This window comes from Micromys minutus, assembly GCF_963924665.1.
Source record: "Micromys minutus genome assembly, chromosome: X".
NCBI lineage: Eukaryota > Metazoa > Chordata > Mammalia > Rodentia > Muridae > Micromys > Micromys minutus.
In genome coordinates this window covers 95866922-95894239 of record NC_137970.1, presented here as the reverse complement: position 1 = coordinate 95894239, position 27318 = coordinate 95866922, and the positions used below count along the sequence as shown (strand labels likewise).

Sequence of the window (27318 nt, the reverse complement as noted above, 5' to 3'; positions counted from 1 at the left end):
ACTCTCGAGGAACCAGGCAGAGCTTTCTTTTTGTAATCTGTTATGGCACATGACTTCCATGACGCATGACTCTGGAAACTAAGGCTAAAGTTTCTCTGTATTACAAAGGATTTTGATATCGCCTTTTGAATTATCCCATACAACAGATTTTGCTTCGAGCATCACCTCAGGGATGTCAAAGTAGCAACTGATGGAGACAACAGATTATAAAACAAATGTAGGTACCCAAGACTAATGAGAGGCTTCGCATCCTTTTCATTCACCACTTAGGTTCAGTGTAATGAAAGTTTGAATATACTTGGGCATTCCTCGAAGGTTTTCGCACTTCCATTCTTGCTTTTGGAACTGACCTCCCTTTTTCTCAAACTGAGTTATTTTTTCACACCTAGTCTGGGAAATGTAGTCCCAAGCCACCATCCATTTTCCACATTAATTCACTCTAGTTTTAATACATTTCTTAATTATAATTGCAAATGCTGTCATATGGAAGAAAGCTGCTAAATCCCTTAGCTAATAAAAAATAGACTGTGAAGTTAAGACTTTGTAGACACAAAGCACATCTAGAAAGTCTATAGGGGTACTAATTCATAGCACCTTACCCTAATCAAGTATTCATGGGCCTCACAATGTCAGACCTTGTGGAGATTTGTCATTTCTAGGAGTATATCTATTTGGGCATCAGTAGAAATTCAACAGGAAGTCTAAGATAACTGCATACCTAAATTTGAAAATTGCTTATGAAACATCCTGTATGGTTTTCATAATCCCAGGGGTGTTTTATTGACATTATTTGAAACATGAATTGAAACACTGAGCAATTGATTCAACATATAGGCTGCCAGATAGTAAAATCTCTAATCTTACTGAGCTGGTCAAGTTAATCCTATAAAATGCCTACAATACAGAAAAACTACATATCTTCTTCATCAAAGGAAAATTATTAAAATCTATTAAAACAAAACCAAAATTATATTAATAGAAGGAAGCCCAAGCTGAATTTACTCTTTTCCTTTGTAATTTAAGTGTAATTTTACCTAAGGTGGAACAATTCACTTTTTTGTCAAAATTCACAGTCAAGGATTCTCAACAATTCGCAAATTTGCATTTCAGTACAAAGTACCCTGTAGCACCTTCAACACAAAGTCGTTTAAAGTATAAAATAAAATAACTTAACATCTAGTCACAAAGTGATTTCTATTGGTACTTGAAAAAACTTCATTTCTGCCCCCTTTGAAGTACTCTCCAAAGCCTGTGTGTCATTCTTCGTCCCTGTATTCACTTCCCAATATGTTGTCCCACATCTGTCTTCAAGTTCAGAGGCATGAACATATGTCACACTCCCTGCTTTTCTTAGTTAGCCTACCACTCTATTTGGCTTCTCTGAAGTATGATCCTTCAAATTTTCTTAACAGTTTTTGTCTGACTCAGGTTTCTCTGAGAATTTATTTCAAGCTAAGTACTCTTTCTACAGAAAGAATGTGCCACCCAAAATTGTTCCTATGTTTCAGCATGTCACCATTTTAAACCTCCATGCTGCCACAAGCCTGCCAGCAACCATTTCTGTAACTAAGCCGTGTCATAGCGTCATGGTTAAGAGTGCCTTTTAAATTAAGAGACAGATTTTTTTGTGTCCTTCTCAAGTCTAACACTCCTCGACTGGCCATCACAGAAATAGTATAGCCAAATATACAATGTTGAATAAGTCCCTAACTATAGCCAAATCAAACCAGTTCATGTCAGTGCACATTAACTGTCATGTTTATACAGAAACTAATGTAGTTCTAATAACAACCATCTTTTATTGAAAATAGATTCTTCTCTCATACAATACATCCCAACCACAGTTTCACCTTCCCCCACTCATCCTACGCCCTAATCTACCTTCTCCTACAGATCCACTGCCCCTCCATTTCCTCTTCAGAAAAGAGCAGGCTTCAAAGAGATGACAGCCAAACAGAACAAAACAAGATACAATAAGACAAGGTAAACCCCCTCATATTGAGGTTAGACAAGGCAACCCAGTAGGAGGAAAAGTGTCCCAAGAACAAGCAAAAGAGTCAGAGAAACATACACTCCAACTCTTAGGAGTCTCACAAAACACCACTTTTAAAAATCACTACCAATTAGTAGCCCATGTGTATAAATTGAATCATTTGCCTATTATTGGTGGCTTAATATATTTATTACTGTTCTAGAGGTACATTTTTCTGCAAAGAAATAAGCTGATTTTAATAAGGCACGTCTAACTTTAGAACCAGAATGTTTATTAAATTCTACGTTTAAATAGAAACTTAATTTTATGCCAGTTTTGGTGTTGGTGTTCAAGTCAGTTAATTCAATTTCTCCTACTTTAAGTACATTAGTTATTTTATCACATTGAACAATTTTTTTCTTGGAAATACAGACTAGTATAGTCATAATGTTTGTTATATTCAAAACTGTGAGTGGAGGAACAATGTCATAATCAGGTTATTACAGAAAAAGCAGAGAAGTCTCCTATATCTTTACTCATATATTATACATTAGTTAATTTACTCTGTCCTCCACCATCTTAAGTGTAAAACTAAATACAACCTTACATTTCAAGTATCTACTTCCATGTCTCATACAAAGATCTACATATGGATCATTCCTGGCTCAGTGATTGATTACTTTTGGGGAGGACATAAAATTTGTCCCAAATGGAAACCTCTTATATTTCCTACTTTCCTATACTTTTATTCCATATTTGACTATATTTAAAGATTCTACTTGGCATTTCAAAGATTAGAAGACTAAATAGTCTTCTAACCTTACCCCAGTCAATGCAAACTATCCTCTGAGCTTTATTTTCTCTGATTTCAATAATCACTTGATCTCATTAGCTGCCAGTCATTTCCCATGTGTGCATGGCCATTCCTCATGAGATGAACAGGACTAGAAAGAAATGTTCAATGATATTTTCATTGCTAAAATTTTGCCAAGTGAAACCTTACTTGTTTAAGTCTATAGTATAGCTCCTTCCTGGTTTCCTGTAGTATTGGTCTCCAATATGCTTCTTGATGCTTTCTTCTAGTAAAAGTCTCAAGTAAGATTAAAAAAAGTAAAGCTTACAATGTCATGGAACTCAAATTCAAAATAACATTTTCTGAAGACCTCTAAAGATATAAAGTTTAAATCTCGATTTCCTTATGAATTTGTTGTTTTAAAAGGTATACATATATGTGCATATGTATGTATGTATATATATATGTACAAATACATTTATGCATATTTTCTTAATACAAAATTAAAATCACAGATTTGAGAATTTAATGTTTATTGAAAGAATCCATGAATATATCATGTGCAGTATATACTTGACATTTTGTCATTTATAATTTACCTAATCACTTTCAATAGCCAGAAATTTAAATACCTCTTTATCTTTAAACATATTTGTAAAAGAAAGACAGAGTAGGAGAAGAAAACGGAAAAGAAAGAAAGAAAAGAGAGAGCAGATTTTTTCTTTATGATAACCTTAAATCATGAAATATCGCTTTATTAGTAGCAAATTTTAGATTCTGAAGAACCACAGAAATAACTTCCTTTTTCTATTAATTTTTTTTTCACAAATATAAAATTAGCTGTCTGAGATTTCTGAGCTTTCTCTTCTCCACACACAATGTGCTCAAGTTCAACTCTATCTCATCAATTATGGCTGCTACTTTTCTCCTTTGATCTTGGTTAGCCTCAGGGTCGCCTTTTGCTTTCCTAAAACTAATATGGATAATTATATAAGTAAAAATAGAAAACACCCTACCAAGTACTTTACAGGAATTTAAATATGCAAGATACCATAGCTCACATCTCATCTTCTAATATTACAGCTCTATTAGAAAAACCATTAGGCATGACTGGAAGTGATTTGTTCTTCATAGAATCCTCATACTTCAATTTTTTTTTTCAAAATTCAGTTATTTTCAAGATATTTATTTTGTTGTTCCACTAAAATTGAAAGAAAAAAAAGAAAATAGGAGGCTAGAAAATATATCTTGTACCTTGAGCAATTTGGACTTGACAAATGTCAACGTGACATGAAAATTTCTCTAGAGATTTTACTATTTCTTTTCCAGTGACTAGTTAATATCTCTTGCATTGCTTATAGGACTTGACTCCTGTCACTGGTTGGAAATGGAGGCGACATTGAATAGCACCCACTCAGGAGCAGTTAATCCTGCCAAGGGGTGGTGAAACTTATAGAAACTCTTCTAAGGGATCAAACAGAATCTTAGCTTTGAAGAATTCTATGAATAGTTGACATCTTGCCATAAACCACTATTTTGTTCACAGAATTAGAACTACAAACGCAAGAAATAATGCCTGTAGGTGAAAGAGATGGGTATCCCTACCTGAGTTTGATCTCATATACTGGGAGTGGCTTTTAAACACAAGACAAATAAGTTCTAATAATACTCACAAACAGAGCCATAGCACTGGAGAAGTTAATCTAAGATGACATTTGTTGGAACTAGAAACTCTTAAGAACTCAGTCACAGACAATTGTGGATTCAAAACCATAAAGAAAAGAAAAACACAAAAAGATAGGAAATAATATTAATTCTGGCCAGGTATGAGGAAAGAAGGTGGGAAGAGAGTAAAGAATGGAGGGTTGCAACCTTCACCAAGCAAGACACTCATACTCTCCTGTCACTATGTCTGAACACCTGATATAAGGTCCCCATTTCCTGTCTTTCACCACACAGACACACACACACACACACACACACACACACACACACACACACACACACACACACAATTTTTTAAAAAGTAATGGGTCGACTTGTAAAGTGCAAGAAGACAGCCACAAAAGTACAAATACGGTATGATTACATTTATTTTGAAAATATAGCATATCAAATCCATATAGACAAAATCAACACTTGTGGTTACCTGGCACAAAATAGGGGAGGAGGGAATGAATGAATGGGAAAATAACAATTAGCAAATAGGTACAGGATTTCTTCTTGAATTGCTTTATCATACAGATTGAATAAATGAATGTGTCTGAAAATGCTGAAATTCATGTTTTACAAAGGTAAACTCTATGTCCTATAAGTCACATCTCAATACTTTTCTTTCAAATCCAAAAGGAGGAGTTATATAACCCTCACTATGATTTTTGGACTGAAAAAAAAATCAAGTACTAATTCACAGATCCTCTCATTAGGAGTGTGCCTTGCTCTCAGAAGATTTGTGACTACTCTTTTCTCTTCTTAACTCAAGACAAAAATTCAAGGTTGTCAGTTACCAGGTTGTAATGGCCACTGATGGGTCTTGGCATTTGTGAAGAATTCACACACTGGCAGCTCAATATGTAGTTCATTGATAGCTAGACAGCAGGTTCACTTTGGTGGTAGTTCAATCCTGAATCCTTAACTAAAAGTAATTCTAAGACAGAACAAGGTCACACACTAGAAATAAATTCCATCATTTTCACTTCCTCCCTCTGAGATGTTAATGAGAGAAGCTGCTCTGCATAATACGGGACATCTTCCAAATTCACAATGACATTATTGACAGGATCAGAAGCAACAGCGAGAGAAACAAACTGTCTCCCTCTCTGCTCCTTGCCATTCACCTAAGAATTTCAAACTACTATGTAGACACACCAGTGGTTTTTGCTATACCATGCAAATACAAACCACTGTGGGTAAAATCATATTTTAATGAAGCCAATCTAGTATTTTTCACCACTAGACTCCTCCAGAAAAATTTCCTTTGTTCCAGTGATTAAAGTCTGGCTCCAACAATCATTTTATAGACACTGTGAAAACAATGTCCAAGAAACAAAGAAAAAATTCACAAAAGCCTAAGGCCAGGTTTCTAATCAGAGCTCTGCTTCCTTACTGGATGACCTTTTTGGCAACCTACAGAATACCTACCCTTTTGAGATGGACCAAGAAAACAGAAGAGGCAGTGGAGAATGACCTGTGGCCATGCTAGTATCTCGGAAAGATGCTTTTTAAGAGAGTTGAATCCATTTTAGGAGATAATTTCAAGAGAAATAATTTTGTATCTTTTCTTCTTCCTGGACATGGGGGGGAAAGAGCATTTTATTTTATTTTTTTATAAAAAGGTTTATTATCTTCATGTCTTCAAAGTGACCTAGGGGCCAGATTTGAAAGGATTTTAAAATTAAAATGACTGTATTTCACAGATGATTATAGCCTTTTATTTCCAGGAAAACTTGACCTACAGTCAGGCCTACACAGAGTGAGCCCCTCACACGAGAACATCATACCACATCGCCCATGAAACATCCAAGACAATGTACCCTGTGTCAAGAAGCTATTAGATGAAGTGCTTACTCAAAGTTCTGCTTCTTTATGGCTGACAATTCTGTTTTGCTCACCCCAGTTGCCCTTTGGAACACAGATGGCTGGAAGACATAAGGCTTTAATACTTGATGTGCACTATGTTTTATTGAAGCTGTTTTGATGTAACAGTTTCAATGCTAAGGACATTCTATTGTGGTCTAAAGGAAAGCCTTCTTTTTTTCAATTCTTTGAAGATTTCATACATTTATACAAAAATTTTTGGCCATATCCATCTACTATCTCTTACTTTTCCTCTAGCCTTTCCTAATGCCCCTAACCCTGTCTCTCTTCCAACTTAATACTCCACTTTTGTTGTTGTTATTAATAATTCCTAATCAAAATAGTGCTGTTCATATACGTACAGAGGTATGAGGCCATCCGCTGGTATATGGGCAACCCACTAACAACCATGTCCTCATAGTAGAGTGACCTTTGTTCTATCCGCAACTATGAACTGGAAATAGCTCTTCTGCCAAAGGTTGGGCCTCCCTGAGACCTGCCTCCAATTCATACTGAAAGAGTGACTGGCTTGATTTTGTTCAGGCATTGTGTAGGTAACTGAAGGTGCTATGAGTTGATTATACAGCAGCCATATCATGTCAAGAGTCTGCATTCCATGGCTCCCCTCCTTATTTATAAGCTCCGACTTTCTTTGACAACTCTTCTGTAATGGCCCCTGATTCTTGGTTGTGGGGAGATTAAAATAAGTGATTCATCCATTGCTGATTACTCATAGTCACATATTCGTGGCACTTTGACCAACTATGAATCTTTATATTAACTGCTACTCACTGCAGAAAGATTTTTCTTTAACCAAAATTGACAGCAGATAAAAAAATAGAGGTACAAGCATAAATATTTAGAAGGCAGTTAAATAATAGAACCATTTAAAATAACAACTGTAGGTTCTCACCTAGGAACCATAATCTTCCTTGTCATGGACTTTTTCTCAGGTTTACTTTATCAAGCATGAAACCGTTTTCTGTGCAACATGTCTCATAACTGTCAGAAAGTGGTTGGTTCCCTCCATAATTGTCATACCACTATGACAACAGTTAGTGTATCTCACCAGGCAGTTCAATATTGCGCATGAAGAGAAAACTCCCATACTTTTAAGAGACCTTTTTAAAAATATTGTCATTGATTGTACACACAAATGTCTGTACCTTATCTCTGAGGCCAGATAACTGGATTAGAGTTGAGATTAGGATGCCTGTCCAGTACATGCCTTTATAGGAAGATCCAGTGGTTTTACATTTCCATTGAGGAGAAAGGGGCTATCAAACTAAAACTTAGAATGTTCCTTTATAGTGACTCCTTTTTAATGTTCTAACCCAGTGGTTCTCAAATCTTAACTCTGCATCACAATCACCAGCTGAATTTATTAAAAATACAGTCACCAATCCCTGCTTGCATGTGTCAGGATTCTGGTTTCGAAAGACAAGGGAGAGCTCCCAGAAACCTGTACATGTGCTAGAATCCAGTGGTCCTGATGCAGATGGCCAGAGAGCTTTTTGCTAATTGTCTTAGAAATTTACCTACCCACCAAGCAAGACATCTAACTACCTTGATACCATCTTATAAGGAGAAACGTGGAAGGGGTGAGTCAACTGTGGCTTCACAATGACTAAATGATCCCAGCGGCGCCTCTCTAATTGCCAAAAGCTGAGTCAGGAATTGATGTATCTGCTGAGATTTCTCTTGTTGAATGATACTGATGATTCTCTATTTGTTTTTACTTGCTACTTGTGGATACCTGTGCACCCTAGAAACAGAGATACCAGACATAGGTAAGCAAATAATGCAGGCATCTGCCTAATGATCCTCTTACCTAAGAAGCCATTTTCTAATCAACAAAAAAAAAAAAGGTGGAAGGAAAAGTTTGCTTCTTAAATAAAGTTAAAGAAATAGTTGAAAACAAATTTAGAAATTATATGCAGGTAAGTGTATTTCAGAAAAGGTCAGTATATTGAGTAGGAACTTACTGGAGGAACAGAACAATCAGAAAAAAAAAGATAAGATAAACGAGAGAAGACAGTTCGGTATGTCCTAAGAAAGTGAGGCCAAAAGTCTCATCATGTTTCCCTAAGGTAATGTCACAAACGCGTGCTTATGTTCAAGTCAGTTTAATGTTTGAAAGTTGCAATGTTTTTTCTCCCAAAACTCAAAAATACAGTTGTCAATTACATTAAGACACAGTGATCATGATGACCTTCCTTCTTTAACCAAGAGTTGCTTTTTTTACATTCAATAATTTGCGTTAAGAACATTGGGATTTTTTTTTTTTTTTTTTTGATGTAACTAAATGAGTTCGATTTTCTTTCATTAAAGGAAGTAATTTAAAAGCTCCAAACTGACCATTTACCAACAAGGCCATATAGCATTGAAACTAGTAATGAGGATTTTTAATTGGATATTTTATTTATTTGCATTTCAAATTTAATCCCCTTTCCCAGTTTTCCCTCCAGAAACCCCTTATTCCATTGCTTCTATGAGGGTGCTACCCCACCCTCCCACCCCCTCCCACCTCCCAACATTGGCTTTTCCCTACACTGGGGCATCAAGCCTTCCCAGGACCAAGGGCTTCTCCTCCCATTAATGCCCCACAAGGCCAGCATGATGAGGATTTCTATTCAACTCATTTATGCAGTACATTTGTCAGGACTGATCAAAATTTCTGAAATTTCAAAGGATAAAACTTAATTTGTTTATTCCCAAGTGCCAGTTGTCATCAAAATAGCACTAGTAGGGTTTTGAATATGAATAAAGTCAAGGGATTGCCACTTCCCAAAGGAACAACACACACTCAGCTTCACAGCTTTGGCATGGCTGGTTCTTTAAGCATGTTCAGTTGGTTGCCCATTCGATTACAAGTAAATTATTATATGTTATTAATTATAAGTGTTAGCTGGCCATTTAACTATCTATGTGATTTTTCTGTGTATGAATGATATGATCCCTGCTAACTGAAAGAGCACGACTTAAGTATAAAATGAACCAGAAGGTGACACAAGAGAGTCTAACACCTCGATTACAGAAGAAATTCTCACATCTGTCAAACTGATATGCACTTAGTCATGAAGGAGTAAAGCAAGTAGGAATATAGTGCAGCGAGTTTGCATGTTTTCAGAAAGTACAAAGAAATCATTGTCAATGGAGTTGAAGTCTACTTGGGAAGTGGCAGGAAATTGCATATCATTACAGGGTATATTCTTGTCAAGAAAATACCATTAATCAGATTTGAATTTGATGTGTTGGGCTATTCCCTTTTCTAAGATCCAGTAATAAAGTTGGCAAACAGCCTTGCAGAAAAAAATCTGACAACGTCCACAGTTAGGAAAAGGGTGGAACACTGGTTGTCTTTTCCACCTTCCGATCAAGAGTATTCTGTTGGCATTTTGCACACGAGTTCACGTGTGATCTAATCTAATCTTAATAACAGCACAGAACTGTTAGTGACCCTGGGCAAGCCCCTTATGGTTCTGGGTTTCCCCAGCTGAAATTTGAAGTGAATACTAATTCTAACTTAGCTTACAGGCACACTAGAGATACTCAATAATGAATGGATGTAATGTATTCCAAAGTACTTTTGTGCGAATAACATTTCTCTTAGAAAAATAGCCCATAGACCCTACCTAAACAAAACATGATTAATCTGGCTCAATTGAAATTCCACAAATTGGCTACCCAGGTAGTAAATATTATTTTCAGGAAAGGTTGTAACCCATTCTTTCTTTTGAGAAAAAAATCTAAGTGTGTTGGAGAAATATTATTCTGAAGATGAAAATTTGAACTAAATATGTAAAAACTTTTACTCAACCACCTATTTGAGAAGTCTTTGCTACAGAGATGCTTTTCTGGTCAAGCTGCCAAATCAATTTTGGAATATGGTGGTGCCCTTTACAATTTATTTACAGCACATGTCATGGTGGTTCCAGGGTTGAAGAAGTCCCTGGAATCTACTGAGTTATCTTACTCAAAGAAGGTAAGTAGAAAAATAAATCAAATATTCTAATAGCATCCTTTTTTCCCATTACAAAACTACAAACTGAGTTTTCAAAGTTACCTGTTGTTAATGTTATAATGATTAACATACATATATAAGCTTAGAGGGCAATCACAATTAAGAGAATGCCAATCCTTAAAAGAGCTCTTTCTTCTGAGAGTACTCACCCCTCTGCTTCCTTTGACTAAGTACCCAACTTATTCTCTCATGCTTTACTTTTATGTCGTGTGGTTCAGTTCTTGTTCAGCACTTACTGAATGAGCAAGGACCTTTCAGGCACTGTTTGACATCAAGGACAAAGAGGTGGATATGGTATTTGTCTGCAACCAGTTCACAGTGTATTTAGAAAGAGCGTTACATTCAACATCAGCTTAGACCCAGAAATGAAGTCCTCCAGAAATGGCTGATTCTAGTATCAAGGAAGGGAGAAATGAAGAAGTATAGAACATTTTTATAGTGACAGAAGTGATCAAGTCTTAACCTAATAATGGTGGTGGTGGTAGTGGTGGTGATAAATATTTATGAAGTCAAAAGGGCATATAATCCAACAGAAAGAATTTTTATTGGTAGCAACTGGAACAAAACCATAGAAAACATTAAACAACCTCAGGTTTTATTTGTGGCAAGCATAAAATAAAACTCTATGGAGCCCATAGTTATATAAACTAGTCGTACTTCTCTTAAATAAATGGGAAAAATAAACCAGCGGTTCAAAAATCATAATAATTTATGTGATGTTCTATTCACAAGGAGGTAGAATATAATTCCCTGATACCTCCAGTCCTGTCTGTGTACAGTTGTTTCTCTCCAGGAAGAACACTGCAGAGTGCTTTTGGTTTCATTTAGTTTTGTTTTGTTTTTATAGTCAGGGAAAATGGCTCCACCAGAAGATCACGGTCAAGCCTGGCAGGGAGAAATTTTGCTGATTGTTTACAACCTAGGTATAATTTTGCCAAAATGACACTGTTCCACTGAAATGCCACAATTCCTATCTGAGGAAAATATTGGGCAAATTCCAGTAACAGGAGTATCCTAGAGAACAACTGACAGATAGTCTTAAAACTGTTATAGTCATCCAAAACAAGAAAAGTCCAAGAAAATGCCACAGGCCAGAAAAACCTAAGAAGACATGATGACAAAACACAATTTGGTGGCTTGGCATAGGAGAATGATCTTAGATTAATCATAATAAATGATAATAATAAATAACAACAAACTAATGGAGTTTAAGTAAAACATAAAGTTCAGTCATTAATGATAAGATTAATAATAAAACACTAACCCAAATTCTACAACCTTTCTGTGATTATCACCCTTCCTTCTCACATTTTCTTCAGTAATACTTAACTTATGAGAGTCATCTTACCTTGCTTACTTCTCAGTCGACATGACTAACCTGTGAGTTCCATGAAGGAAACTGTTGTGTCTTACACACAAGCTAGTCTCCATTCCATAGCATTGTTCTTGAGCACATTTCAGGTCCTTAGAAGATGCATTTTACTGAACTAGTAAAGAAGCACACAACATAGAAATGGCACCAATGAATGCTCCAATAAGAGATGGTGTGAATTTGGACTAATGCCAGCAGAGATAAAGGAAACACATCACAGAAGAAAGAAGGAAACAAAAACGTGATGCCCTATGCATGTGAGAAATGATAGAAAGGATTTGGAAAGAATAGCATACAGTTTCTGGCATAAGACCAGTGGGTAGAAAGCAGACCTTTCAGAACTAAACATAATAGAAATAAATGGTAACTTGTGGTTCTTCTGCTAGCTCTCAACATTTATTAGAGCCGGGAACACTGACACCTAAAGTCATTTAATTTCTATGTATTCTCCCTAAGCATTGTGCAAATAATCCAATCTAAAGGATTTGGGGCAGGCTTCCTTCTTGAGAACTTGCCTGAGTAAAGACACTGAAAGCATGTGAGAATGGATGAAGTAAAAATGTTAGGGTACTACATCCAAAATTTTTGGAACATCTCAATGGGAGCAAGAGATGGGGATAATTATGAAGACACTATGGAGAAAATGGATACAACTTCCAAAACACCTTTTTATGTGACAGACAACAAAGATGAATCTAAGTACACAAACATATGACTAAATACACTGGTTAGTTTCTGCCAATATGACACAGACTAGATTTGTTGGAGTAGAGGTTACCTCAACCAAGAAACTGCTCACACCAGGCCTGTGAGCCTGTCTATTAAGGGTGAGCATTGCTCTGAATGCTGGTTGATAAGGGTCCAGCCCAGTGTAAGCAATATCAACCCCAAGGCAGGTCATCAGGGCTGTATAAGAAAACAGGCTGAGTAATAATACCTGGAGAGTAAGCCAGTGAGCAGCACTCATCCATGGCCTTTTATTCAGTTTCTGCCCCCAGCTTCCTCCCGAGTTTCTTCTGTCTTAGCTTCCCTAAAGGATGTGTTCGACCCTATAAGGTACAATAAACCGATCTTCCCCAAATGTGCTTTGTTCATGGTGTTTATCAAAACAACAAAAAAATGAAGTTTTGGTTAGTTCAAAAGAAGGATTTGGAAGTTTGACAGTAGATCTCTTACATACCTCTTCAACAGTCCTCTAGCTTGAAATGCTTTTTAATTGACAACAGACACATAGGAAGATGGCAGCATCCCCGAAGAAAGCCAAAAATCTAAACAGGAGTAAGTTTATGAGGGATGGGGATGGAAGTGAAAAAAAAAAGAATATTGGTGCCAGATTCGGTGAGCTTGAGATGACAGTGACACAGGCAATCATCCAGCAGGTAAATGGATAGCAGACTAGGAAAAGCATTTTCTGAGATGTTTTTCTCTTCTGTTTCTTTCTACTCTCAAAAGGACATTATCGAAATGTCAGCATCATTACAGGTTGGCAGGATGCATTGGATTATCTCATACCTGAACCCATTACTAAAAAAACAAACAAACATGTGTCTAGACCTTTGGTACATAAGCAGGAAGATACATAAATTCTTTCACCTATTAAAATAGATTTCCATTTGCGACAAAAGACAAGATTTCTGGGGTCCACGTTGAACAAATTGCTTTTTGTAACTTATGTTTTCCTCTTCCTTAGCACAAGCCCTGCACACAAGTACTATCTGGCTATGGACCCTATGTCTGAATCGCTCTACCTATCAGACACCAACACTCGAAAAGTCTACAAACTGAAATCTCTCGTGGAAACAAAAGATCTCTCGAAGAATTTTGAAGTAGTAGCAGGAACAGGTGACCAGTGCCTTCCCTTTGACCAAAGTCACTGCGGAGATGGTGGGAAAGCCTCAGAAGCTTCACTGAACAGCCCTCGAGGTAAAAAAATAAAAATAAAAAAACAAATAAAAATCTAAGCCTTGAGTGATATGACTTCGCTGAATTTTAAGCCAATTGTAATGTTGTACTCTCGCTCAGCCTTCTGTCTCTCATAGCTTTTTCAGAGTCTATCACAGAAGACAGGCACCTCAAGGCAAATTTTTACATGATGTGAATAGGGCCCATATTTAGATTATTATAATTGTGAGCAAAGATTGCTATGTGTTGAATCTGGTTAACAAATAACTATAGCTCGGGGGCCATTGGAGTACATCCCAGGATTCCTAACCTTTTCTGAGCACTATTTTCTAGAAGCTCCACATAGGCCAGCACTTAAAGAGTTAACTGGTCCCAGCCTAGAGCCTCTAGTCCCCTCCTTTGCTCTACAGCTTACATTGGATCTAATGAGTCTGTTCCCACCTTTCTGTACCACAGCCAGAAACGCTATCTCAAAACATCCCTAGTTTTCTTAACAACCATTAATGAACTTTTCTTCCTTTAAAATATCCAGATTATTTTTGAAGTGTTTTTTTTTTTTTATTTATATCAACTCTAGGATAAAAGAGTTAGTGGGAGCTTAGCCTTATTGTAAAACGTACTTCCTATCTTGTAGGACTAACCATTACTTCATGCCTGGAACATTTGATGAACAAATCTATGTCTCCCAATTAAGTTCATAATTTTGTAATATTCAATCATATGTTCAGATGATTAAATCTGCGAATGGCCATGTTTTAAGTCTGTCATCACATATCATTTACCTCATCTGTTCAATTATTCAGACATTCTTCTTGGTTACTTCGCCTAGGTTTTGATGCATGCATGTGTGCATATTTGTTTTAGTGAGTTTTAAAAAGTATTCATATCAGGAGATCTCTTAAAACTAGCATTAAATATAATACATGCTTGTTGTAGAAAAATACAAAAGAAAGAATAAAAAATGTTTTAATTAAAATTGGCATATATTTACAACACAGAAAATCACCAATAACATTCTAATAATATATATATTAATATATAGTTATATATATATATATATATATATATATATATATATATATATATATATATATATATATATATAAAACTCCAAATATAGTGTATGTTTCAATTCTATAAAAGTAGGCTCATAGTATATATTGTTATTTTATAACCTGCTTACACATTTGATGTATTATAAATATCTTTCCGTGCCAATAAATATTGTGAGACCAATATATTTAATTTGCTGGAAAGCAAGTTATTATCTCAAATACTAAGAGGTTATTCTGTAGCCATTTGACATTTGCCATATTGGAATTAAATATTACCTACCATGATAGTTCAAAGTCTCCAGGTTCTTCAATTACAGTGTTTCTTAAAAAGCCCTTCTGGCAAACTTCAGCGCATTAAATCTGAATTTTTTTAAAAGGATTTATACTATTTAATTAATACTGGATTATATTTTCCTTTCCTTTGCTTCCCAGTTCCTTCATGGAAGGTTCTCCCCACCATGGAAGTTTGCAAAGTGAAACTACATCTAATATTGTATGACTTACCATCTCCCTAGCATCTCTGAGCCTGATGTAGAATGCTTCAAATGTATTTATTTTACAATTAATCAATTAAATAACTCATACTTATACAAGGTATCTCCAAAGGAAGTGTAAAATCCCCCAAGAACTATAGTAAAATTTTTCCTCTTCTCTGTGCCAACTCCTATTGCACACACATAGTGAGCCCACAATAAATATTCAAAGAGTAAATGAATAACTCAGGTGCAACATATAATCAGCTCATCTTTCAAGAAAATACATCAGCTTGGGTCTTACCTTTTATACAGATTTAAAACCCTTATGGGTATTATAAAGATTTCTGCATAAGTAATAAGGAAGAATCAGGCTTGTATTGTGCCAGAAATTGACATCCATCTGAGTTGCTGCTAGTCTGAAAACCACTCATCTCACCTACCACATTCAACCTGCCACACAGTGAATGACTATCTCAGCTCTTCCAGATAAAGCAAAGAATTGGCTCTGTATAGGTTTTCTGCTTGGAAAGCAGCAATGAGAGCCCTGATTAGCAGAATTTGCATGAACTCTTGAAGTGTCAGTAATTAGAGTGCCATAATTTATACATCTATTAAAGCTAATATCAAACCTAGTCTTTCTTTTTGACAAATCTAGAAGGGTGCTTTCTTTCACTTTGATTTACTTGTCAGGCTTTACAAAAGTGCCCCTTACCATAATCTGGTATATTTTCAAAGGAGCCCTGAGAACATCAGGCTCAGACAGACAGTTGATGGTCTGAACTCATCTGAACAACTTGTACATAATTTTCCTGAAACTTATGCTTTCAACATTCATCCAGACACAATTGGTGAAATTGATTGCTTAAGGAAATGGAAGTTAGAATTTATACTAGGGGGTACGTAGCACACCCCCTTGAACTATGGAAATGATGTTTGATACCCTGATACTGATTTTCAAACTCACACAGATTGCAAAACCTCTGTACACACATCACTCACCTTTAACAGACTGACCAGAACATTCAAGTGGCCGGTCATATCTCTGATCTCCATGCTAAACCTAGACAGTATTCACATTGTTCAGGCAATCAGATGTGAGAATCTTATTATATGAAATGCTACAGGGCAATTTCATAGACTTCTGTAGGAGGAACATTCATGCAAGAAGTTATTAAATTACAGTGTGCAAATTAAGAAAGAAGAGTACGGCTAATTGGTAATTTAATCTTTGAAGTTTTTCCTGCAGATTCTATGTCTCTCAAGAAGTGCAACTTGTTTCCAGTTTTGCTTTACACAGCTCCTTCTTCCCAGTTTTTTTGGAAAATGGCAACTATTTAATGGATTGCTTTAAGTAGATGTTTGGGTTTTTTTCCCCCTTACATAGAAGATAATTTTAAAAAAAAAAATATGAATGTGCATCTGAAGAGTACCATTATTGGGTTAGGAAAGAACACTTGCTCTAAGACAGAAGTTCTCAACCTGTGGGTTGCAGGTAACCCCTTTGGGAGTCACATATAAGATGTTTTGTGTATTCAGACACTTACACTGTTATTCATAACCATAGCAAAATTACAATTATAAAGTAGCTACAATAATAACTGTATTTTTAGAGGTCACCACAACGTGAGGATCTGTATTAAAGGGTTACAACTGACAGCTGTTGCTCTAAGACTTTAACAAGCAACATATTACAGTTTTAGGCAGACCAGCCTTAACTACTTACTCAGGGTAAGGTAGGTAAATATTGGTTGGCAAAGCAGTTCATTAACTTTTCAAACCTATTGTAAAACTAAGCTGAAATATAATGTGTTTCGAGATCCTTTATTCTAAATTTGGAGTACGTTATGGAATCCTATCAAAAGCCAGTCAGCCAAAGGTCAGCAGTCAGAAGCTGTGCTGTGTTTAACTTCGGTTTGCTCATTTTGTTTGTTTGTTTGTGAGAAATTACAGCAAGTTGAGAAATCCAGGTTAGAGAGCCTGAATTTTTGTAAACTATCTGTGTAAATGTCCGTGTTTTCCTTGAATGGCTATTCCCTTACCATGCTTCCTTTTTACTCAACACTAAAATAGGCTTAATAATGCCATGCACTATTTTGGAGCTGTCATGGAATTTAACAGATGGTCCTGTAATTTCTCAAATGTACGATGAAGTGCTCAGGATGGTCTTCTTTCAGATTCTAATGGATTACAATAAATAAAGCTATAGTACATTGATTGCCTATTGGGTGCTATTCAGTCTGGTAGATATTTCCACACACTACCTCTGATCTTCACAGCAATTCACTTGTTTGCATGATTCCCAGTATGCAGAATGATCTCCATTATATGATTCCCATTGTACAAAAGGAAACAGAAACTTAAGTAGGGTAAGAGATCTATTCAGGATCACATGGTATATAGGTGACAATACCAGAACTCAAACTAAGTTAGCTCATCTCAAAACATCTACTATGGAAAAGACCAAAACCTAGAATAGTACTATTCCACACTCCACACCTTTCTACTAAAATCCAGGATATCTGGGGAGAATACAAATTTTGGAAGCTACTTTGAAATCTAATGAAGGGTATTCATAGGAAAATAACTTTATTTAAGACAAATAGTTTCCAGTCTAGTTCCCTTGTTCTATTATATTTTCTCTAAGTGTACTAATAATGTACCCTATAGCATTTACATAGTCTGTAAATGTAATTATTTAAATGAGTCTCCAGGAATCCTTGTCACATCTCTTTGGAAGATTCTGCAACTAGGAATTTCACCAGATTTCCCTTAAGGGACCAAGTCAGGTAACCTTCATTTTATTAAATGTCCTGACTACATAGTAACTACAAATTTTGTATGAAGGGGAAATGGAAGCATCTGCAAATAGAATTTCATATGATAGCCACTGGGTTCTTCTCCTGTGAAGAAGCCTGTATCTCTTCCAATGTGATATACTTTTATTTGAATACCAATAAAAAGAAACATTTGCCACTTTACTCATCAATACTTCAGTGTAATAAGGCAAGGAAAAGGATTTGGCAAAGCGGTTGAGGGAGTACTATTCCCTAGCACTGCATAAGAGTTTGAATTGACTTTAAAGGATGCTTTTAAAACATGCATGGATGATGTCGTTGAAACTTAGGTTCCATTTATTACTTTTACTGCAACTTTCTTTAATTCTACAGAGAACTCAAAGTAATGAGTCATGTAATAGATGACCAAATACTTAAGCTGAATGTGAAATGGTACTAGGTGGTGTTATAAAATAAAATGTGTGACAAGCTGAATGTGCTTACACTTTTCTAAGTAGATACAAAAGGTGAAGAATTGACAAGATGGGTTAAAATTAATCGATGACTTAATATAGTTTTCTTAGACCTCACCGCAGATTATATCTCTATTTTCAAGTGTGTCTTTAAATAAATTGACCTCAGAAGCCATCAGGGCTTAGGCAATATCCGTTTGAGGGCAAACAGTTTTCCCATAGAAGAGAAATAATTCTTAAGTCCTTACACATTTAAAAAGCAACTTTAGGATATTCATGGCACTATATAGGATTTATCTTAACTTTATAAGAAATTATGTAATCTGTATAATGTAAAATCTAGAGACAGACAGTTGTTTTTGTCCCTAAGTTCAACTCAGGTATATTCCTAAACTCTTCTTTAAGCATCTGCATACTATTCCCAAAAGCTGATTAATGAAAAGATAGAAGACAACAATCAGTGACATCTGGTTTACATCAGTGGTGACTATAAGGAAGAGAGCACAGTAGAGAAATGGGAAATCCTTTGGGTTCTCCAGTGCAGTGGGGTGGTAATGGCTTTCTTAAATTCATTTAGTATCTTATATGACTTCTTGGTGACAATCATTTGGAAATCTAAGAAGGATATTCCTGAATAAAATTACAGACAAGCTACAGCATTGATAAAGCAATGCTGTATTTAAGAGTCTGTGAAATAAGCAATGTTTTATAGTTAAAAAATCAGAGTAATAGCAGAAACAAAGGAGGGAGTGATAAGTTATGATTTGAAACATGACAGTGACATGATCATCTGCCTTATGCATTTTGGATAATTTGGATTACAGTCAAATTAATTGTACAGGAACAATACTGGGGCAGCAAATTGAGTATGGGTTCTAATTATAAGATAGAGGCATCCAATGAGAAAAACAGAGAAGGATCCTTGAAAACAATTGAAGGTGGACCAAAGAATCATGGCATTCAGGAAGCCATGAGCATTTTTAAACAAGATGTAGAAACCAGTATCAACTATTAATGGCCAATGAATTGTCACTGAATGAAGTAGTTGTAAGAGACCTTCTGTGACGTGTAGAAAAATACAAAAGGCAGGAAATTAATGATGAACAAAGGACGTGAGGAAATTCGACCAACTTGGGCTTTAAATCAGAAGGAGAGCAAGACTGATATCCATATGAACTCACAGAGACCATGACAACAAGCTCAAGACCCAGATAGGTTTAAACCAGACAAAATCTAGGAGCTGAGAAGGGGAAGTAGATACTAAATATCACTCTTAACCAAGAAGCTATTTGTAACTAAAGCCTACCGGGAGAGTGGAAATCAGTTTTCTCTAATGGTCTGCCTCAGGATACATCAAGCACACTCCAGGGCAACCACCTTGCCTGGGAGTAATTAACAGCACAAAGGGAGCTCCAAGTGATGGGGGGGGGGGGGAATATCAGTGGGCTTTTTGTTTCACTTTGTTTGCTTTGGGTAGGTTGTCTTACTGGTTTATTTGGTTTTTTTTTGTTTGTTTTTGCCTTTTGTTTTTGTTATTGTTTTTGTTTAGAGGGAGAGAAGGGGGGGACACAAATTTGGGTGAGTGAAGAGGATCTGGGAGGAGTTGGGGAGGGGAAAGAAAATGATCAAGATATATTGTACAAAAATATTCTTAAATAAAATGGGAAATGGAGGGAGAATAAAATATAGTCCTGAGTTAAGGATGAGGATAAGGGGTGTAATCGTCATGGACCCCAGGGTTTTCAAAGGAATAGATCTTTTCTGCTGAAAATGAGGGAAGTGAGATCAGACATTGGGGTAAGCAGGAAAGATTTGACAGAATCCTGTAAGTCAAATCTGTTTATGAGTAATATTGAGTAATATCACTGTAGCCACATTCCCAACTAGATTGCAAGACACCTGCCATCCAGTTTTCTAGTTCAACATTCTTGGGTTAGGATTAGAAGCAGCTTATGAAAAATGTGTTTGACACTCTTAAACATTATCTGATAGTAATATCCTGACTTTTTAGCAGCATTTTTTCGATGCACTTTATTAGTAAAAAAAAAAAAAAAAAAACTAGAAACTTAATAATTCAGTTGCAATTGAATAGCATATGACACATGTAAAGAAATATATCATACAACCATTTAAAAACTATAGAAATGCATTGTATTCATGAAGATTTCTTTCATAAACCAAGTTCTTAGTAACTTAAAACTGTAACTACTGAAGAGGACATCTAACATCTCTTATCCAACCAGAATGAGAGTGCACCTGGTCTCTGAATTCACTTGCTCTAATGTATCTGCTTATGATAATGGAAAGGAGAGAACCTTGTCTTGTGCAAGCAGTTGTAACTGTAGGACTTTTCTGACTTTGACTTTTTGTTACAATTTACAAAGCATAAACTGTTGCTGAGGAAAGAAGCCGAGGCAAGGATAAACATGACCTCGGCTAATTGCCTTCTCCCTGCCATTTGTGGCTGAGAGCTTTTTTAAGTGTGTTTATGTTTTATAAGCCATGGAAGTGTTTATTTTAACTACTTTGTACTTATCAGATTTAGTGAAACATTATAATATTTAAATGACAGTGACCGCCTAGGCTCTAAAATAAAACCAAACTAGATACAAACCTCAGATTCTTCACTCTTTGGAAAGTTGTCTAAATTTTCTGAGCTATCGGTTCCTCATCCTTAAAGTGAGAGCATGAATAATGCCCACAATTGATTTGTTAGCTAAATAACATAAACTGCCTAATAAAATACTTTGGAGCACATACACAGTAAATATTACTTATGGTACTGATCAATGTTGCTTTGTTACTAATAATGATTACAATAGTTAATAGCATACTGGATAGGTGACTTTGGAAAGAGGTATGCTCTATATCCTAGAAAAGGATGGTGCCACAAGAGAATCCAGAGTCAAGGCAATTTAGGACACAGCTATTGTGTGTGATTTAAGTAAACTCTGGTTCTAGTTGGTGTTAGGTAATGCCCCACAAGACCACATTTAACCAAAATAATTCCCATTTTATTCTCCATAAAATTCATTCTGGAAGAATTTTGTTCAGATGTGAAATAAGTGTTCAGAGAAAAAAGTTGTCCAGGGCAGCAGCCCATTGATTCAATGCTAATTTGCTTTATGGGAACTTTGTTTAAAGAGACAAAATAACCTGAAGACAGCAGGTAGAATCTAAAGCAACGCAGTAAAATCTGATGCTAGATATGTGCTAGAATAGCAGGAAAAATGGGAAAGGTATGGGAACAATAATGAAATAAAATCATTCATTGATATCCCAGGAAGATGTTGAAGACTTTCATATAAAATGCAGAATATTTGTGTGTAATCTATACAGTTCTTTCATATACTTTAAATCATCTCAAGATTACTTATCATATCTAATTCTATGCAAATGCTATGTAAATGGTTATATTGTATTGTTTAGGAAATGATAACAAGAAAATTCTATGAACATTCAGTACAGATGAAATTTTTTTAATATTTTCGATCTTTGGATGGTTGCAACCAAGGGTGTAGAGTCTGCATATAAAGAGGGCTGCCTATACTTCATCCACACAGTATTGTCAAGAATGTAATTTATATCCCCCTCCACTTAAGGATTGGAAGCATAGAACTCTAATGGTTCTTATTTAAGACCACTTACCCAAACTAATTTTACTTCTTTATCACAGGTCCTCAGTGTCAGACATTTCCTGTCTGTCCACTTAAGAATCGCCTCAACTGATCCAAAGAAAACTCTCTAGCCAAAGAAATAAAATAATGACAGATATCATAGCCTAACATGCTGCAAATCATTGAAATCATATTTTGAGTGGTGTATTATGGTAACCTATAAATAACTAATTGCGTAAAATTGCTTTAGTACTTTCTAGATGGCAGCTTTAATTAAAAGCACCAGAGACATTTAGAAGTTTAGAAATGGATGGCATGTAATTTGCCCTTTTACCAACCATAAAATGGTAATTAAGGAATTTGATTCACTTCTTCCTATTAAAAGTTTTATGAGAATAGCAAGTTCCTTCTAAATACAGTTTCTCTTCAGCAGAAGGTAGTAAGTTTGCTTTATCAGTCTTCTCCAGCAGGGTAAGATGTTTTAATGCACAAATTCTTCAGAAGTTAATTAGGACATTTCCTTCCATGTAAAATGTTTGTTTTTAAGGCTCTAAGCCATGAAAGAGTATTAGAGTTAGAACTTTGATCATAGCCCTCATATTCTTCCAAGATCAGTACAAGATGACCCAGTAATTCCACATCTGACAAATATATTGGGTTAGGCAGGAAATCAAAGAATTGGAGTGTCATTTTCTTATAAGTTTAATAAGGCTTGTTGATGTCCGGAGAAATCTTCTGTCTATGGCACACTGACATTCTGGGAAATCCTAAATATTAACTCAACAGCATAGGATATTTTTAGCTTTAGTAATGCTCTAGAAATAACTAAGTAAACCAACAGGTTTACAGAGTAAAACTTCACCAACATAAGGAAACGAAGATATCTTTCAAAATCTGTAACTTTGACATCACCATGGGCTAACTCACATCTGAGTATGGAGTCATTGTGTTTATTTTTTAATTGAACAATTGACTGCAAATTTTTTGGCCACTTCACCCAAGAATTACAGATGGCATACCCAAGAAACGCAGCTGTCGTTTGGGTTTTAAGTCAAAGAAAAGCAGGTTTTTGCAAGTTATCTATGCTGGAATCCAAGCCACAAACTGGGAAAGTAGGGGGTGTTTTAAAGGTCTCTTTTTCTATTTTTTTCTCAATTCCTTCCTGCAGCCCTCAGCTTGTCTCTCCTGGATATAAATCTAGCTATTCCTCTTCCTTCACCCCAATCAGAATCAGAGAAGAATACAGTAGTATTCTAAAGAAGTATGGCACCAGGGGCAAAGGTTTTTCTTGCTGCTATTTTTAGAATTTCTAGCAAATAGTGACAGGAAAAAAAACAGGCACACTGTGTACACTATTGATTGTTTTAAATGTTTCTACAGAAAGTGAGTGTCCCCTTACTGTATGCATCCAAAGATTGATTATTCCCTCACCTTTCCAGCCCCATGCCTTACTCACATCTGAGCCACAATGAAAATACAAACTTCTGTCCAGTGAGAAACTGAGAGCACAAAGCAGCCAGCAGTGTATGCTGCTAAATCTACAAAGGTGCAGACAGCAGTGTGTACATCATGTGGCAGGAGAAGCTTGAAAGGAAGCATGTCACATATCTATGATCATTGTTCTACAAGGAATTGGAAATCATTTTGATTTCATTCTCTTTGAGTTTCTGAGTAGGGATGAAAATATAGCACATTTTTCTTGTAGGTACAGAGCTATGGGGTCGAGCTAGAGCACATTTTTCTATTTTTATAAGTCAACAAAACATAAAAAATTATATTTTGATTGATTGAGTGCTTAGTTATGAAGTAAACTGTAGCTGTTGAGTGTTCGCATATATACATACCTACAATATTTTAACACACACACACACACACACACAGGGAGAATCCTATAGCCTGATCTCTGGAGAAACAGGTCTTTGTTTTCATTGATGACAGATCTTCAAGAAAAAATATCACACTAGAAAAAGTTGACAATGTGTTATTCGAATCTGAGCATTTGAAAAAACACCTGATGAGGATGTCATTTCATAAGTCAAGGAAAAATGTAAATAAATGGCAGTTCAGTCCTCTCAGCTGATAGTAAAACTATTTTATTTATATAAATTTAGATTATTATAAAAATCCTTTAAGTAATTCATAATTTCATCACCCATCTACCTAAGCCTAATGAGCTGGAAAAATATTAATTTAATAATCTCTATTGCTTCAAAATTAAAAGTGTAGAGAAAGATAGAAAGGGAAATGTTCAGACTTCTTTCCCAAACCCTTTTAACATTTTTTTTGGTTCATCCATAACTATACTGCTTTTTCTTACACAAAAGAATTACTTTTTCCCTACAAAATGTATGCTATTATAGTATAAAACAAATATCTACCATTTTAACCTTTTATATGTACATTTCTCAAGTAATAAGTACAGTCATATTTGTTTGCAATTGGTACATATGTATTTTATATGTGTATTTTGTGATGTCACATATCAAAACTAAGGTCTCAGACATGGCAAACACAAACCTGTAATGGAGTCCAATAACATCAAAAAAAATCTTTTAATTGTATAAGGATTTCATACAGGCATATAAAGCATTTTGATCAAATTGGTTCTACTATTCTTCCACCTACACAAATTGTGAATGCACAAAAGTAATACTAGGTGTCATTTGGAGATAAATGGTCATGCAGCAATGAATTTAATATGTACAAGAATGATGCACACTAACTTCAGTAGAGGACAAACTCTAAGGAAGTAAGGACAGAGTGGAAGACAGAAGCAGAGGTGATTTAGCTATATCTATGATATTTTCTGCTTTAAAATGCAGGAAACACTTATTTTTATATTTAGCTGTTATGTGTTTATGTGTTAATATATTATGTGTGAATGTCCCACATTTTCTGTATCCATTCCTCTGCTGAAGGACATCTGGGTTCTTTCCAGCTTCTTGCTATTATAAATAAGGCTGCTATGAACATGGTGGAACATGTGTTCTTTTTATATGTTGGAGAATATTTGGGTATATGCCCAGGAGTGCTATAGCTGGGTCCCCAGGTCGTACTATCTCCAATTTTCTGAGGTACCACAAGACTGATTTCCAGAGAGCTTGTACCAGCTTGCAATCCTACCAACAGTGGAGGAGTGTTCCTCTTTCTCCACATCCTCACCACCATCTGCTGTTACCTGAGTTTGTGATCTTAGACATTCTGACTGATGTGAGGTGGAATCTCAGGATTGTCTTAATTTGCATTTTCCTGATGACTACGGATGTAGAGCATTTCTTTAGGTGTATTCAGTATTCCTCAGTTGAGAATTCTTTGTTTAGCTCTATACCCCATTTTTTAATAAAATTATTTGATTCTCTGTTGTCTAACTTCCAGATTTATCTGTATATATTGGATATTAACTCTCTATCAGATGTAGGCCTGGTAAAGATCCTTTCCCAATCTGTTTGTTGTCATTTTGTCCTATTGATAGTGTCCTTTGCCTTACAGAAGCTTTGCAGTTTTATGAGGTCTTATTTGTCGATTCCTGATCTTAGAGCGTCAGCCATTGGTGTTCTGTTCAGAAAATTTTCCCATGTGCCTATGTGTTTGAGTTAATTTTATATCCAGCCACTATGCAGAAGTTGTTTATCAGGTTTAGGAGTTCCCTGGTAGAATTTTTGGGGTCACTAAAGTATACTATCATCTGCAAATAGTGATATTTTGACTTCTTCCTTTCCAATTTGTATCCCTTTGACCTCTTTTTGTTATCTAATTTCTTTTTCTAGGATTTCCAGTACTATATTGAATAGGTAGGGGAAGAGTGGTCAGCCTTGTCTAGTCCCTGATTTTAGTGGGATTGCTTCAAGTTTCTCTCCATTTAGTTTGTTGCTGGCTACTGGTTTGCTGTGTATTGCTTTTACTATGTTTATGTATGAGCCTAGAATTCCTGATCTTTCCAAGACTTTTAAGATGAAGGGGTGTTGAATTTTGTCAAATGCTTTCTTAGCATCTAATGAGATGATCTTGTGGTTTTTTTTTTCCTTTGAGTTTGTTTATATAGTGGATTACATTGATGGTTTTCCTTATATTGAACCATCCCTGAATCCCTGGGATAAAGCCTACTTGATCGTGATGGATGATCATTTTCATGTGTTCTTGGATTCTGTTTACAAGAATTTTCATGGGTATTTTTGCATTGAGGCTCATAAGGGAGATTGGTCTGAAGTTTTCTTTTTCTGTTGGGTCTTTGTGTGGTTTAGGTATAAGTGTAATTGGGGCTTCGTAGAACGAATAGGAGAAAATGTGTTACATTTACACAATGGAGTACTACTCAGATATTAAAAACAATGACTTTATAAAATTCTTAAGCAAATGGATGGAACTTGAAAATATCATCCTGAGTGAGGTAACACGGTCACAAAAGAACACATATGGTATGCACTCATTGATAAGTGGACAGTAGTCCAAAAGCTCGGATTACCCAAGGTATAATCCACTGACCATATGAAGTTCAAGAAGTTGGAGGGGAACAAAATATCCACAGGAAGAAATACAGAGACAATAGTTGGAGCAGAGACTAAAGGAAAGGCCATCCGGAGACTGTGGAGATCCATCCCATATACTGTCACCAAACCCTGATAATATTGTGGATGCCAAGAAGTGCATGATGACAGGTCCCTGATGTAGCTGTCTCCTGAGAGGCTCTGCGAGAGCCTCACAAATGCAGAGTCAAATGCTCTTAACCAACTATTGGACTGAGCATAATGTCTTTACATTTATAACATCCCCAATGGAGGAGTTATAAAAAGGACTGAGGGGAAAGGAGCTAGAGAAAGGACAGAGCTGAAAGGGTTTGCAACCCCATGGGAAGAACAAAATGTTCAACCAAACCACCCTCTAGATCTCCCAGAGACTAAAACACCAACCACTGACCACACATTGAGAGACCCATGTCTCCAGTTGCATATGCAGCAGAGGATAGCATTGTTTGGCATCAATGGGAGGAGAGGCCTTTGGTTCAGAGAAGGCTCCTTTTCCCAGTGTAGGGGAATGCCAGGGTGCTGAGGTGGGAAAGGGAAGTTGGGGAGGGAGCACCTTCATGGAGGCAATGGGATGGGGAGGGAGAATGGGATTGGGGGAAGGAGATAACATCTGAAATGTAAATACAGAGAATATCCAATTTTTTAAAAAAGGACTGAAGGAGCTGAGGGTGTTTTCTACCACATAGGAAGAACAACAATACTAACCAACCAGACACCCCGGAGCTCCCAGAGACTAAATCACCTACTAAAGTGTACAGATG

At 36.0% G+C, this 27318-nt stretch overlaps 1 protein-coding gene across 3 annotated transcripts in view; it reads left to right on the top strand.

Moving 5' to 3' along the window:
- Positions 1–27318, top strand: part of TENM1 (teneurin transmembrane protein 1) — a gene marked incomplete at both ends in the record, with an annotated part of 585996 nt that overhangs the window by 476507 nt on the left and 82171 nt on the right. For 2 of the 3 annotated variants that reach the window (XM_080911093.1, XM_080911092.1), the window contains 2 exons: positions 8111–8131; positions 13428–13660. In XM_080911093.1, coding sequence (XP_080767219.1) covers positions 8111–8131; positions 13428–13660 — 254 coding nt within the window. The remainder of the gene's footprint in view (positions 1–8110; positions 8132–13427; positions 13661–27318) is intronic. The other variant, XM_080911094.1, reaches the window with a different exon arrangement.